This window comes from Triturus cristatus, chromosome 2_2 (genome assembly GCF_964204655.1).
Source record: "Triturus cristatus chromosome 2_2, aTriCri1.1, whole genome shotgun sequence".
Lineage (NCBI taxonomy): Eukaryota > Metazoa > Chordata > Amphibia > Caudata > Salamandridae > Triturus > Triturus cristatus.
The window spans coordinates 1,139,021,853-1,139,038,772 of NC_140582.1; the positions used below are offsets into that span (position 1 = coordinate 1,139,021,853).

The 16,920-nt window shown below is 45.1% G+C and overlaps 1 protein-coding gene across 3 annotated transcripts in view; it reads right to left on the bottom strand.

Moving 5' to 3' along the window:
- Positions 1-16,920, bottom strand: part of MAVS (mitochondrial antiviral signaling protein) — a 217,810-nt gene that overhangs the window by 61,517 nt on the left and 139,373 nt on the right. For 2 of the 3 annotated variants that reach the window (XM_085642676.1, XM_085642674.1), the window contains one exon: positions 4,905-5,063. The exons of the other annotated variant lie outside the window; for it this stretch is intronic. In XM_085642676.1, coding sequence (XP_085498802.1) covers positions 4,905-5,063 — 159 coding nt within the window. The remainder of the gene's footprint in view (positions 1-4,904; positions 5,064-16,920) is intronic. 3 annotated transcript variants of the gene reach the window in all.

Here is a 16,920-nt window from a genome sequence, read left to right on the forward strand (position 1 = left end):
ACTCATCATTTAACTGTCATTCAACATGGTGTCCAATTGGTAAAATAAATGAATAACAAAGCACTTTGCAACAAGTTGTAATGGAGCTAAAAGCTGCTTAACATGTTACAGTAGAAACGTCAACTCAAAATTGTGAAGGTACAGTTCCAGGGCTATCCGGGTTCTTGCCAGAGGGAAGACAATAAGGTAGATAGTAAAAGAAGAGAAAAAAAAGGAGTTCCGATAGATGGGTAAAAGAGTGGAAAGTGAAAGAGGTCATTCCTGCTCCTTCAGTTTCAGTTATTGCTCATGTTAAGCCTGGTAAACTTGTCAATACTCAGTTACTTCTCTCAAATGGATCAAGTTCACGGCATGTTCCCTAAGTACAGTATTGTTCTGTTTCACTATCTGGGGGAATGTTTCTTCAGGTTTTATCTGTGGCTTTGCTTCTATCTGTTTGGTTGATGTTTCAGCCATACTGGGTTCTTTTGTTGGCAGGTCCACCTAGAGCCTCTGGACCCATGTGTAAATTTAGGGCTTTGATAACTTTCTCAATTGAAGTCACCACAAGTGATTTACAATTCAGAGTAAAAATCAGCTTAGATGGTAAATCACATTTATACTGGATCTGTCATTATTTGGAGCACCCTGAGTTTTACCCGGTTCAGGGTGGAAAGATCTTGAAAAAGAGGGATTGTTGAGCTTCTGTATACAATGGGATCAATTGTCCTTGCTGCTCTCAAGATTTCTTCTTTGACCTAAACTTAATTGTTTCTTTATTTGGAAATACACAGTGCGTTCTATCGAGATTGATGTTGTGATCTTCTGGGCTCTCCAGTATGCAATTGAGGCGGCCTCTAATGTAATCCTTCAACTCATGGTCGGGAATTGTCTCCCGGTTCACTCCAATATGGAGGTTGTTGCGACGAGCTCTATTTTTCTTGAGGTTCACAAGTTACTTATTATCAACTGGACTAGAGGACGCATTGCTGTTGCGGCCTCTCACCTTCATAGCAAAAGTGCCAGAATCTCTTTGGACCAGGTCTCTGGTTCACTTCCAAGTACAGCAAGCAAGATTCTGACTCTGTGAATATACAGGCAAGAGAGCCTTGCCCGTGTTTTTATCCACCATGGTAGGCCCTACTCTTGCAGGGCACAAACTCAGGCCACGTCCGGGAGAGGAACGCCACAACCCGGTCTTCAGCACTCCCCTGGAGGCCCTCAGCTGGTCATCGCCTCTGTGGAATCTTCACCCGGTCACCTATCTGTCCTGGCGCCAGATGAATGTGAGAAGGCAACCCAGTCGGCCGTGCTTAGGAAAACGTCCGCGCTGCCGGCCCCATCTTGGGCTTCATCTTCAGTTTCGAAAGGGGATCTCCACTGTCTGAAGATTTTCCAGTCAGATGCCGGGCTTCAGTGACCCATGTTTCAGCCGGGGGAAGAAGCCCCACTCCAGGAGTTCCACAAGGAAGTGACTGCAAGGGTCTCTGTCGCAAACCAAGGCCCTGGGCTTGGCAATCTTCAAGGAATAATTGTGGACTTCAGGTGGAATATGCTGCACCAGCCTCTTCTTGACTTTTGTAGTCTGCAATTATACTGTTAATTGTGGTATAAGGCACCTATGTAATTCTGCGGGAAAGGTTGAAACAGTATATGTCGTTTTCCAGACGACAATATGCTTTAGTGAGAGGAAACATGCTTTTATCAAGGTCCTGAATATACTTTAAAATCTACACAAGTTTTATTTTGTATTTAAGTGCAAGTAATGGCTTTTGTGCACTATTTAATTTGCGCTAATTAGTTTCTCTGCATATGTGTTTTTTTGTACAAAACTTCCATATATTTTTTAGAAATACAGAAATCCTTTTCTGGTCAAGGCATTTCAGATATTGTACTAAGCTGTGCTGGCTGTCATCATGACACAGCAGACGTCACCAAAAGTAAGGAATATGAGAACTGTTTTTAACAGCAATCTCACCTTTGCTCTTCAAGTCAACACTGTGGTAAACAATATTAACACCTAGTCCTTTTCATCTTTATAGGCACAACATCAAACTCTGCTGATTTCTAAGCTTTCTGCTGGCGTCTGGTTGATACTAGGATTAAATGTATGGTCTTGTACACCATTCCGAAAGCATAGGGGTAAAGGTCCTGCCTAACACAGGAACTGGAGCTGCCTTCCCACCAAACTCTAAAAGAGGCCCTTAGTCTTTCACCTTTTACATCATGAAAATGTAAAAAAAACAGCCCGATTAAATCCTAGACCTGTGTGGCCATTCAAAGACACAGAACCGTTGAGACCAGGCCTTGCTCCGGGAGCCACTGGGGGGCCATGAACTGACTGATGTTTGGCGCCTCCTTCATCCCAGGGACCAGGATTACTAATTTCTCCCTTGCCCACAAGGTATCCTGTCTTGTATCGATTATTTCTTGCTCCAGGGGCACCATCTATCCAAGGTGACCTGTTGGGAAATACTAGAAGCCTGGTCCAAATCAACCTTGACTTGGGCCTCACTCCACCCCCTCCCGCTAGGTGGTGAATGAAAGCCTGGGCCTATAAACAGCCAAAGGAAAAGGAACACCTTTGGCAACACATTTGTTCCTCCCTAAGGGACAATGAGAAATCAGTGGCCTCGCACAGGACCTTGTGGGTAGCTGAAAAGCCCACTTAGAGAGGGGCCTTCATGAGAGACTCCGCGGTGGCAAAACACCGGGTTGGGAGGACTTGCTCATTTTGGAAGCGACAGTTTGTGATCTCAATACACATTAGAATTCTTCTTCCCTCTCCAGCATTACTGGAAGAATTTGAGTTGGCCAAACCACACTTACTTCTCTGCAGCAGAGGAAAAGACCCTGGTATAACTACAATGGCGCAGGTATGGCCATTGAGAAAGATGGTCCAGCTTTTGGCCGCACAAATGAACCAATGAGAATCCCAGTCCCATTCCAGCTATATGGGATGCCAATGGGAATCTTCAGACTCATCTTCTTGATGCCATGGGTCGTTTTATATTACTCCCTGCTTCATACATCGGAGACCCGGACTTCCACTGCACAAATCAAAGGCTTTTTGGCTATAACACAAAGAGGAAGGTCGGACATACTTGGAGGGGCATTCACAGAAGACAAAGTGCCTGCAGCTTTTGCGCTGCTCCCTACCTGTAAGTCGCCTGGAAAGACTGCTTTTCTAGCAAATCTTCTAAGCCCAGCAAAGCCCTTCTAGTCCCCCTAATGACATGCACCTACCAAGAGACAGTGGAGGCTGGATTCTGAGAAAGCCATATCTAATAAAGCCACAGTCACATTTCTCACAAAAGACAACAAAGACACACTGGAGTTTGCTAGCCACCGCTCTATCTCATTGTTTACCGTGTACCTCAAGGTCCTCACCAAGATGCTGCCACGCCAACTGGGGTAAGGTCATCCCTCAACTGATTCATAACCCACAAGTGGGATTTGTGCAGGACAAGTGTTCGGGAAACCATCTAAGGACTGTGACCCACATCCTTTGGTATGTGACGGAAGACCCAGAGGAGAAACTTGCCCTCTCATTGGAAGCGAGAAGGCATTTGACCGAGTAGAATGGCCATTTCTTTTTCCCCATGGTCATGAAAATGGGCCTGAGGTACTATTTTATAGCTTGAGTGCGCTTCTTATATGACTCCCCTACAGTGGATATTAACTGTGGTGGCCACCTTCCCTATACATTCCAGATTCGCAGAGGCATCCAGCACTGTAATATCTCACTCTTATTTCTACTTACATACTGTTTCCATACCCTAAACAAAGTACTCACCTTTAATATATGATCTTAATTCAACTCAACAAGGGCCACCTTACGGCATCATGTTAGTTGTTTCACCGAGTGCCACCAACCCTTTTACAGGGTACAGGGTTATGGCCTCCGATCTAAAATCTATCAATGGTGTAGCACCCTCCCATAACAAGTCTACACAATTGCTGCATATCTGTCCTGAAGGCCTAAAAGACTGCCTCTCTGATGAGAGAGGAAAAGTGCCTGCCAACCCTGCAGGAGGAGAACTTGTCCAAGAAGCAGCAAGGTGCAACCCATCCCCACCTGCTAGAGAGCGATTTGAGAGGGCGCCGAAGGATCTCCCATTCTTTCTCTATTTCTCTATGGTTCCAAGTGGAAACCATGACTCAGGAACAGAGCAAATGCTAAGGCCCTGTCATGGTTCTGATTACATGTTGTGAACAGTCTGCAACTGCTGAAGTTCCGTGTGGCCTGTGTGAGGCTGCGACTACCAAATCTGCAATCGGCGTGAGTGAGGCTTCGACTTCCGAAGCTGCGGACGGTCTATATGAGGCTGTAAATGCCAAAGCTGTAATTGACCTGTGCACGGCCACAACAGACAAAAGTGTGATCAGCTTGTGCAGGGTTGCAACAACTGAAGTGTCACAGCAAAACTGTCGCCTCCTGCACACCAACATTTCCGGGACAGGCAGACCGCTGAATGCGGCCCAGCGCCCAAGAAATGCATGTGAGCATGCTGCTACTCATCAGAATGTATATGCATGCTCCCAGGTGCTGAGTAGGCCGAGCAGAAGCTGAATGGACTGTAACGACCTCTAAGACACCATACCCTGAGTGCCAGAAGGTGACACTTCTTTCTGCTGAACTTAAGCTGAACTACTATTCTCTGTATGCCATATTCCATCCTAACTCCAAGCTTATGATCCCACCTCCCATATTGTTCCTATTTAAGTGTACAGAAAATCCACATGCTCCTCCCATCATATGTACCGCATCAGTTTACAAAAACATTTAGAGAGTACATAAAGACAACAACAATAGGACTATGCTTGTAATATATACATTGATAAATGTATAATGACTATCACCACCTGGCAGTTTTCTACTCTTTAAAAGTCGGCTAATGCACTATTAGTTAGCAGAAACCTACCTCATTCGTATACCGATCTAATGGGGCATTCTGCGGTAACCTGCTTTCAAAACCTCCTTTCTTTGGGCTTCGAGGAGTTAAACTCGGCACAACTGCCTCTACTCCTGGATACGCTGCAGCATAGCCAGATGACTCCTGGGGTGCAATTCCCATTGCAGCCTTAAAAAATTAACAAGAAAGAATTTTACATAAAGTCTCCATAATCGAACTGACTCTTACCAGAACTAAGCACACAACTACAACACTTTCTTAAAATCTCCATATCGATTAAATATGTGTTTAATAGCGCACAGAAAACTCTTATGGGGCTCCGACTATTTCGTGTATTAGGAGTTACTTATGTTCAATGAAAATCACCACGAGCTACTATAAAAGTGTTGCAATAGTGACCACATCAGACAAGATTACATTAGTGACCACCATATGCTTGATTACCAGCAGTGATGTGATCAGCACAGTGCATCAGTCAGGGTTAATTGATGGGTTTGTCAGTTTGGAATGCCTCTATGTGAGTAATACATGCCAGTCAAGCTGCAGTGACCCTAGCATGAAAGTAATAATATTAGTATGAAATTTCACTCATGATTTATCACTTGAAAATCAGCTTTAAATATACTTTGGAAATTCAACCATTTTTCTTCAAACATCAGCTCATGAGTTCTGCAAATACACACAGTTTTGGCGTACATATATCAATTCAACTAAGCAAAAGTTTTCGATTCCGTAGGCTGAGATGCACACAAAAGAGCTATTTACACGTAGCTAGAGAGCTACCAGTAGCTCACCAGCTACTCATTGGAGAAACCTGTGACCTGTACAGATCACTGGATGGTATGGCTTGCTTTTTCACCAGGAGAAAAGGCTAAAGGTGGCGGAAACTATCAACAATGGCCTACCATAATAGAATCATCCCCAGGCTTCATACTGGATCTGGAAATGTTTAATGAGCAGTACCCCTGCAAGCTGGTAGGTGACATAGGTCAGCTCCATGTAGCATAGTTGGCATTGTCCGCACTGGAAGTAGAGTTCACGGTGCGTATATCCGTGCCATCCAGGCAAGCTGGCTTCAATTACTTGCCAAAAACGCAGAGCCACACAGTACACTGAAAAACTGGGGCCCTGAAAGGGGAAAAACCCTGTCCCTAGAAGTCAGTTCGCAGAAAGAGGTGGATGGGTGGGTCAGTAGGGAATCTGCGGCTAGATAGAGTCTCTACCAGGTAAGGTGTTACTGAAGGTAAGTATCTGATAGAAACCTTAGAATAGATATCCAAGCAATACCTCCCCGGAGATTGGGCTGTGGACCAATTTCACACGAGGAAGTCCATCAGGACAGAACGGGTAAAATGCCCATCACTATGGACCTGACTGTTCAGGCAGTAGTTTTCAGCAAACGTGGGCAAGGAAGCCCATGTTGCTGCCTGACAGATGTCCAGTACCAAAACTCCATGTGTTAGATTTAGCTCTGGTGGAATGAGCACGTAAATCCTCTGGGGTTACTTCTTAGCCAATGCATAGCAGATCTTTATACAGAGCACTATCCTTCAGGAGATGGTCCGCTTCTGCACGGCCCGACCTTTCTTTACTCTGCCATACCCCACAAAGAGTTGGTCGTCCACCCGGAAATCATGTGTGCGGTCAAGGTAGAATGACAATGCTTTTTCAGGTTCCAGAAGGTGAAGTCGCTCCACTTTCTGGGAGTGATGAGGCACAGGGTAAAAAGTAGGCAGAGTGATGGTTTGACCAACATGAAATGGAGTGACTACTTTTAGAATAAAGGAAGGGCTCAGACGAAGCACCAGGTTGTCTGAATAGATGTTCAGGTAAGGAGGCTTGGCTGACAAGGCAGAAGCTCACATGACTCCCTGGGCAGACATATTTCAACTAAGAAGGCCATCTTTATGGTAAGGAGCCTGAGAGGACAGTTATGTAATGGCTCAAACGGAGCGCACATCAGGAAAGTGCGGACCAGATTAAGGTCCCAGTGAGGCATAACAAAGGGAGAAGGAGGAAACATGTTGCAAACCTTTAAAAAACCTATATACAATAAGGGATTGGAAAAGGGCATGAGCTATAGTTACCTTAGGGTACGAGTTATAGTTACTTGAGATAACTATAACTGGTGAATTTCAGTGATTTTGAGAGCTTAAAATGTTTTGTTGTTAACTGGGCATTTCACCTAACTATAACGTTACTTTAACCTTTGTTTTTTTCAGTGAATTTTTTTAAATGGAAAGCAATATTAAATTACCATACGTTAATCCAAATGCGTCACACATGGGGGGTTGGCTGCAGGCCCACCTGACAACCCGCCGCATACAGACAACCGCACGCTGTGCACAGCCTTTAGCCGCACAGAGTGGGGAGCTAGCCACAAGGCCTGGCCTGTGGTCAGGCCCTGTGGCCAACCCCCCAAAGGCAGTTAACCTCTCGCAGCCTTTTTTAAAAGAGGAGAGGGGCCGCGTTGCCCCACCTTCCTGAGCCTTGTTAGATCCTGGGGACCCCTTTGCCCTGGGCCACTATTAAAATGTATTGAGGGGGGGGGCACAAAGCCCCCCTCCCATGGTTTGTAAGGCCCTTGGAACAACATCCCCATGGCTATTTATTTATTTTTTAAATAAAGGCAAGGGGGGCCGTCCGACCCCTTTACCAGAGTCTTGATAGGCCCTGGGGACCCCTATCCCCCAGGGCCACTAATTAACATTAAGGGGAGTGGGAATGTAGCCCCCTCACCACGCCAAATTCGGCCCTATGGACCCCATCTCTCAGGGCATTACACATTTTTTAGGGCAAAGGGAGCCCCCTCCCTGTACCACTTTTGGCCATGGGGAACCCATCCCCTGGGGACCAGCAACATATTTAAGGGAGAGGAGGGCATGCAGCCCCATCCCCAGGTCAATTTCAGCCCCAGGGACCCCATCCCCCGGGGCCCGGAACAATATTAAATGGGGCAAGTGCCCCCCTCCCCACACCGCCCCACAGGCTGATTTCGGCCACGTAGACCCCATCCCCTGGGGCCCCACCAACAAAAGGCGGGTGCCCCAGGGCCCACCCAGGGCACCCACCACACTATTATGGAGGGCTGTGAGAGGGAGCCTCATTCCACTACAGGCCCAGATGGTTCCTCTAATAAAGCTGATCCTTGCGGGCAGGAGCAATCTTTTCATCTGTTGCCCTGCCTAGTTCAGTGCAGGCAGGAAAACAAATGAATAGGCCGCTCCCAACAGGCAGTAGCATTTTACAAGCTCCTGCCCGCTGGGAGCAGACTTGGTGTTTGATCCGGCTTGGCAGGAGATCTCACCAAGCAAGAGCACACACAGGTTTTCCTGCCCATGACGGGGGGAGGGGAGGGGCTGCCAGGAACGGTGCCTGAGCCAGCCGTGGGATCCCCAGGCCCATTAATGGCTCAGGCCCCACTCCCCCTTTAAATATTCAGGCAGGCCCCAGGGGATGGGGTCCCCAGGGACAAAATCAGCCCGGGGAGGGGACTGTGGAAGACTGCACTCATTTTTGTTAATTTTGCTGCAGATTCGCAGAATTGCTTTTAAATATGGGACCTCAACACCAGGCCTAGAGGTCAATGTATTCCTACCCTGCCCCCTTGTGTCTTTTTTTGCGTTTTTCTTTAGGACTCAGGAGAGTCCTGAGCTCTACAATGGCTGCCACCACTTCCTGGTTGAGGGGGTGGCAGCAAATCAGATTTCAGTTTAAGTCTACACACACAACTACCTATTCAACAACAGAATCATTTATACATGCAGTCACTAACTAATAGAACACTATCAAATGCACGTATACACATATATAGACACTGACACATCAGCCGTCATCTTAAGCAGTTATGCAGTCATCCTACTCACTCATGAAAAAAATTAATCACACTTACATTTCCTCACTTACACAATTATCCAACAACACCTCATATATTCAAACACATAGTAACTCATAGTTAATATGTTAAGAAATCACCATTACAATTATACACTCATTCATATAGTTACTCTCTCAATTACTGACTCTTACACATACTTGTTTATATACACCAACTCTCACATACAATGCCTCTAATTTTTTTACTTTATTGAAGATGTACAACTAAAACATATATTAGCTCACCAACACACAAATGAATACACTCAGTCATCCAAACAACTGTTTCCACATGCACTCTTAAACCTATACACCTAGTCAATCAACTATTCACACATCTATGCATAGAGTTACACACACCCCATCCAACCACACACAAACTCAGTGTCCCATACAAATGCTCACCCAACTAATCAATAACTAATATACACACTCATGTAGTTAGTGACCAACTGATGCAGCATGTTATACAACAACAGAGACAGTGATGCACACATTCACATAGTTTAGTTACTAATCCATGTATTAAGTGAGACACTTTTAATTACTCCCTTAAACAGACAGTAAGACAGCTACTAAATCCTCCATCCAGACAGTTATATATCCACTCAATCTTCAATACAGATTGGTATATATATAATACATATTTAAATTTCAAACTAAATCACATTCACTGGATGGTGTCATCATTGATGTCATCAGTGATGTCATTTGAGATGTCATCAGTGATGTCATCAGTGATGTCACTGACCACGTAATGAATGATGCAATATGTGACATTATCAGCTGTGCATTGCGGGCACGCGAGTTATAGTTCGCAGAACTAACTATAACGGAGGAATTTCTATGGTTTTGTACGAGTGAAATGGCCAGCTAACTATAACAACCCTGAAACCTATGGTTTTTTCTGTGAATATATATATAGATATGGATATATATATATACATGAAATGGTGTTACTCTTTTCAGCTTTGTAAATTGTTTTACATTTGCCACCCTTGCAGTGCTTCTAGCAAAAATATATTTTTACACACCCCTATTTATGGACCAGTATTCAAGCATTGAAGCTATACACATTCTGTCAGTCTAAAAGTTAAAGCATGAAAGTATTTTAGACACATGGCGTCAAGCACCAACAATCTAGTTGTCTTGTTAGAGCGTGTATGAATACTGAGACAGAATATACTAAGGCATGAACCACATCTTGAGCTGAATATTTGGGAAAAATGCTGTATTGTATTGAATTGCAATATGTATATAGTGCTTAATACCACTATGTGAGGCACTGAATCGCTTGTTGCTTTTAGTTTAGAAAATACAATATAGGGGTGCAGTTTGCATTTATACATATGACAACTACTGATGAAAAGGAAGGATAATGTTACTTACCCAGTAAGCATCTGTTTTTGGCATGTAAAGCTGTAGAGCCACATGCTGTGCATAGCTCGTCATCTAGTGTTGGGTCCGGATGTTTGCACTTGTTTTTCTTCGAAGAAGTCTTTCCAGTCACGAGGTAGGTGACTCCTCCTTTCGATGATAGTGCGCATGGGCCTCGACTCCATTGTTAGATTGTTTGCCGCAGAGGGCGAGTATGGAGTAGTAGGAAAGGATAGAGATGTCCATGCATATGTATGTAAATTAAATAGAGAGCTGCAGCAGCTACCGGTATCCGGGGAGGTGGGTGGGCACATGTGGCTCTACAGTCTTACATGCCAAGAACAGATGCATACTGGGTAAGGAAAATTATCAGTTAGAGGCATGGGAGCTGTAGACCACATGCTGTGCATAGATTACATAGCTGCATCCTCCCAAAGCGGTGGCTAGCCTGTAGCTGTTGGAGCTGTTTGAAATAGTGTCTTAAGTACTGCTTGACCCACATTGGCTTGTTGTTTTGCTGACACATCTACACAATAATGTTTAGTGAATGTGTGCGGTGTAGACCATGTTGCAGCTTTGCAAATGTCAACGATAGGAATGTTTCCTAAAAAGCCATAGCGGCCTCTAGCTTAAGAGTGGAATGTGCCCTAGTGGGTAGTTAGAGTTCTCTTTGCTTTCTCATAGCAGGTTTGAATGCACTTAACAATCCACCTTGCAATACCTGATTTTGAGATAGGATTGCCTTTGTGTGGTGGCACAAAAGCAACAAAGAGTTGATTCGTTTTATGAAAAGATTTTGTTCTTTCAGTGTAGTTTAAGAGTGCTCTTCTAACATCTAAGGTGTGTGGAGGAAAGAATACGATAATTCTACCGACTGATTTATGTGAAATGCAGATACGACCTTAGGTAACAATTTAGGATTAGTACGAAGAACCACTTTGTCTTTGTGTAGTTGGAAAATGGTTCTTGTATGGTTAATGCCCGAAATTCACTCACTCTCCTTAATGATGTAATTGCAATGAGGAAAGCTGTTTTCCAAGAGAGGAAATGTAGTTAGCATTTGTGCATAGGCTCAAAAGGGGGGCCCATCAACCTTGTAAGGACTATATTAAGATTCCACAGTGGAGCTGGTGGAAGTTTTGGTGGTATGACTCTTTTTAGTCCTTCCATGAAAGCTTTGATCACAGGTACTCTAAACAACGACAAATGATGTCTATTTTGGAGATATGCATCAATTGCCACTAGCTGTAGTCTGCTAAAGGTATAAGCCAACGCTGATTGTTGCAAGTATAACAAATAGCATATGATGTTCTGTATGGAAGCATCAAGAGAGTTGATATGATTGTCACCACAATAGATAACAAGCATTTGCAATGCAATAGGTCTCGCATTACTGAAAGTTTGAGCTACTGGCGTTGCATAATTATTTGCAACGCCAATAGCTCAAAATGTTAGTAATGAAAGACCTATTGCATTGCAAATGCTTGTTTTTGGGGGGGGGTACATTAGATTTTGCTGACAGCACATCCCCGTTTTCAGGTGCAAGCTAAAAAGGAGCTCAGCCGTGCCCCTGGTTGCCATCTCATGTGACACTAGCTAATGTTGAGCCACTGCACTTCAACTCAGGCCGCTATATGTGCACTGTATTTACACAGAAGGGTATTTAATGGCCCCCGCGCAACCCCAGGTAAAATTAAGAGTGGAAGGAATGCTTGAATGAACTAGCAGGCCACGTTTTATGGATTGAGCAAGTTGGGCAGCAGTGATTAAAAGTCTAATTTAACAACAAGAAAGCTCCTGCGATGGATGTTTATTTTATTTGTAACTGATGATCAGGTCCCTGCAGTGCAGCCTCGGAGCAGGTCAGATTTCCCAGGGGATCTGCGGCATCTCTGCAACCAAACACGAATCCTGCAGGGAGAAAGATTTATTGGAATCCCTGGTCTGCAAAGCAGCCACTTCCATAAAGCACCGGGAGCTGAGTGAATTCTCCTGAACCCCATTTTGAGACCCTCGTGAAAGGCGTTTGATTGTTGAAGTCCTCGGGCTCAGCTGGCGGCATCGGGGCCCTTCACGAGGGCTGCGCCGGCGATGGCCACTCTGCACTGTCGCCTGCACCAGCAGACCGCCGTTTTAGCGGCAGTCTTCTGCCACTAAAGCGGCGATAATTTTATCGCCTGTCTTGATAATATGCCCCTAACTTATTCATTCTCGTCTCAAATTTGGGAGGATTTTGCTCTGTGCAGGTTCATTGCCGATTTGCAGTGCAATAGGTCTCCCATTTACGCGAGTTTAAGCTATTGATATTGTAAATTACAATGCCTTTTATTTATGTTTTAAACACGAAAACCAAAATAAAAGGCATTGTCATTTGCAATGTCAATAGCTCAAACTCGCATAAATACGAGACCTATTGCATTGCAAATGCTTGTTTTTTTTTTGCTTTGTCTCCGAGAAAGGTGATCAATCTTTTCCTTGAACGTTGATGCTGCTAATCAGAAGACAGCCTTCTCTGGTAGGAAATTATAAAAACTTTTTGAGCTTATTTTGTCTAAAACGGATGATCGGGTTGTATTTTGCAAAATTAAAAAAATTGTGTGAGTTTTTAGTCCATGGAATGGCAGTACTTCAAAATGTTTGCAATCTAAAAGGAGTAAACAACAACTCCCTGAATGGGCACACACAAAAGAGATAAGCTACGTGAATGTGTGGGTGTCAAGACACTTCCCACAAATAGCTTTAGAGGTTGTATACTTGTAGCTGGTAACACAGCTGACTGTGCTAAAAACATAGCTCACTTGGTTACTGCATGTATTGCAGAGATCTATGTGTAACCTGCAAGTTACATGCTAGAAGTGGAATGCCAGTGAACGTGATAAACGCAAGCAATACTCGGATTACAATAAACAAACACAGAATGTCTTTTTTGGCCGCAGCGGGATTGCAGCATTGAAAACTTAGGTTGTTCTATAACCAAAATGACTCACGTTGCCGCACAAGGCACGCTCTTACCAAAAGTTGACGGAACCCTTTGCGTTGCGTATCGCTGCATTTGGGTGTTAAACTGGCGCTAAAGATGCAGTACGTGCTCAGACAGGGTTAACATGCAAGAAATCAGCAACACAGCGAAGCGATGCTACCACAATCCGCCTGTTGACCAAATCGTTTAGTCAACTCTGCTGCACAATATGTTCCTCCTGTGCCGCATAATTCCAGTGGTCCGGTCAGTAGGTAAACGTGACGTTCTATACGACTTTGAACCATGCAGGAAGTGGAAAAACCCACTTCATGTAAGCACCCCTAGTGCACTATTCCTGCTTCAGAAAGTTCATTTACCCCATTTCTGAGGTGAATGACCAGGGAACATGCGGCCGGGTTTGGGGCATAATCGCTTTGGGGTCTCTGAGGTTGAAATCGTAAGCAAGGAAACAGCGTTTTCTTTAGGGGAAAAGCTATTCTAGAACGAGAATTTTTTTTTACATGTTTGCAATAGTGTCTCAATTGGTTTCCTCTATTCGCTGGTTCAAATTCAAATTGTGTTATGTAACATGGACTACAACAAAATTGTTTCCCCTCCCCAGAAGCACACTGCCCCCCTTTCCCATCACTACAAACTCTCACGCTACGCTTGCCCCTCCTCGTCTTCAGAGCCCTGTTACCCAGTTTTTATGGGGACCACCGATTCACACATGTCGCCCCAGGCTGGAGAGCTACAATAATTTCCCGTCTACGTTTTGGAGCCCAGCCTTCCTCCCTGGTTGATACCGTGCAGGTCCGGCCCATAAATCCCACATGTGCGTCCATAACCCTACATACCAACTCATTAGTTTTAACGAGGATAAAGCGGCCAGTCTGCATGCAGCCGGTCGGACCATTGTGTGTTAGACAGCAAGGCAACTCAGTGGGTTAAAAACGGTCTTAAGGACGCAGGTGCAGAGTCTGCAGGGCTGGCAAGCCTTCCATCCTTCCAAGGTCAAGCAGACGTGTTTGATAAGAACAGTATATAATTCCGAAGCACAGCGGTGGCAAACAGGCACAGAGGCCACTGCAATGAGCACGTCATTGCTGTGTTTTAAGTGCTTTGCTCTGCATAGACAACCTCTTCCATTTAAATTTCAAAGGTCGATAGGGTCGGGGCAGAGCAGTCACGGTGCGTGGGGAGGTTGATAAGGCCAGAGTAGAGCGCATTACAGGCCAATGGTACCAAACAAAATAAACAACATTTTATCAAATTAAAAAGTAAAATAGAATGGAAGCCATGGAGACGCATATAGTTTCAAGTAGGAAATCTTCAAACACAAATGAGAGAATAAACCAGCCAAAACCACGCCATGATTGCGTTTCTGTATGTTTGGGGTGAGTGACAGGCGCTTTGTGAGTTGGTGCAAGTGATCTTTACTGGGGGAGAGTAAAGGGGGCTTTGAGTGGATTTTTGAGGGCTTGAAAGACGCCAGAGTACCTACAACGGAGCCTCAAACCCGCCCCTATGCAAACATTAATGCGCGGCCCTAGCTAACAAGCTGTACGGAGTCTGCAGCAGAACTCAAACACAAAGGGAAGCTGGGGGGGGCTCCAAGAAGAAGGCCTGTTACTGTACCGAAATACTATGGGCCCTGCACTCATGCAGTACACACAGGGCCCTACCGAACAGTTGACGCCCTCGCCTACCTTGACATCTGTAACAGACAAGCACCTCCAATTACGGCATTGTTGCTGTGCGCAGAATACAAGCGCTACAAGGCCTTACCATGGACAGAATAAGCGCTATATAAATCGCTGCAACATAAGAAACATGTACAGTATTTTACTCAATGGCCTGTGCGCAAATGGAGTGATCACTGCAAACCTGGACGGGATAAAGACCTGTGGGTTCTGCGGGCCCACCTGAGGCTTTTATCACTGACTACTTATCCACGCCCAAGCTGTACTTAAATCTCTCTTATCCACTAGAGCAATTTTTAATCAAAATTAATATTATTAACACTAAATATAAACATCGGAGTTTATAATCCAAGGCAAGGGTCCTATGGCCGCCGCACAGATGAAAGGCGGAGTTGGCCTCAGACACGTGAAACACAGATCACCGCGGCGGGGGTACAGCCTCCTTATGCACCTTCCCGTGTTTCCACCTTACAGTCTGCCATCACCAAAAAGAAGCCAGGCAGAAGGCTCTAACTTGTAAGCGTGAGCTAGTGGCTGCTTGGCGAAACAAGTTTTTCATAGCGCATACTAGAATTTGAGTTGCGAGTAGGCGCTTTGATGGATTTATACTGTGGCTCAGGCTAAAGGTTAGGGCGGTTCATCGCAGCCGATACAGGCAGCCTCCCCCAAAGCAATCCGCCCCACAGCCAAACACAGGGCTGAAGCATTGGAGATCATAGCGTCAATCCTGCTTGTTCCCGTCTGCCTTATGCACGAAGGGGGTTACCCTAAGAGACGGCCTTCTGCCTTCAGAAGGGCTCCGGTTTGAAGCACCAGAGGAAGGAATTAAACACCAAAGCCGCATAAATCTCTTCCAGTTGAGAGATGTTTGATGGCTTCTTTGTTTTAGGCAGTGTTCATGTTCGGCAGCGCTGGGATCAGTCACCTCCCTGTCAGGCTCTCTCCTGACTGAACCTGTCAGCTGTTAACCTAGATACAGAAATTTGGATATAAAAAAAAAGGCAAAAAATCGTAAATAAATAAAAGGCTAACACTGTACCTCTGATTGCCCATCTTTGGAACCTTCTTCGGACATTCTTGTTGTTTTTTCGACCTAATTTGACATGGTTTTATTAGCGTTTGCTTCAATGCGTTTGCTTCAATAACAAAGCGAGGACGGAGAGGAGGGAGGCCACGCCCCCAACAACGACCGGCGCTTACATTTGTCGGCGGGGTCTGGCACGTCTGTCGGGGAGGGGTTAAAAACAGATGTCACACTGCAGCAATTAAGTGCGAGTGAAGCGGAGGAAAACTGTAGTTAGGCGCCGCTGCTTCGGGACTTCACGGAAGTTACCATAGGATCAACAGCCAACAGAAATCAAGAAAACAACAGCAATGCCAGACTTGAACCAATCACAAGGGGCAGGAGAAATTACACGGAGTTGAAGCCAATATAGAGATTACTTTAAGTCTCGCTGAGACAGTGCATGCAGTGCATGCACTGCTAACGCGAGACCTAAAAAATCTCTTAACTTAGCTGCGTAGCATGCCCTTGTAGTAGGTCTAGCTTTCCTAAGGATATTCATATATTCTGGTAGAAGGTTTTAAGTAACCAAACTCTAAGATTTCAGGAGCCAGATCGCGAGGTTTAGCTGTGGATCTGAGTGTCTAATTTCTCCATGGCTCTGTGTGAGGAGACTGGAGGTTAAATGCAGCTTTTGATGCGGAACCAGAGATAGCTCCAACAGGGTTGTGAACCAAGGTTAATGTGCCCATGTGGGAGCTACTAGAATTAGTGTGAGAGACATTTGCCTGAGCTTGTGAAGGGAGCAGAGGGAAAGCGTAGGCAAATATCCCTGACCAGTTCATCCATAGTGCATTGCCCTTGGATTGCGGGTATGGGTACCTGAAGGTGAAGCTTCGGCATTTTGCGTTTTGGTATGTGGCGAACAGGTCTATGTGAGGGACTCCCCAACTTTGAAAGTATGGGAACCTGAGGGTGGAGTTCCCATTTGTGTATTTGCTGCCTCTGCCTGCTGAGGAGATCTGCAATCTGGCTGTTCACTCCTGGGAGGTGTTCCGCCAGGAGATAAAGTTTGTGGTGAATGGCCCACCTCCAGATATTTTGGGC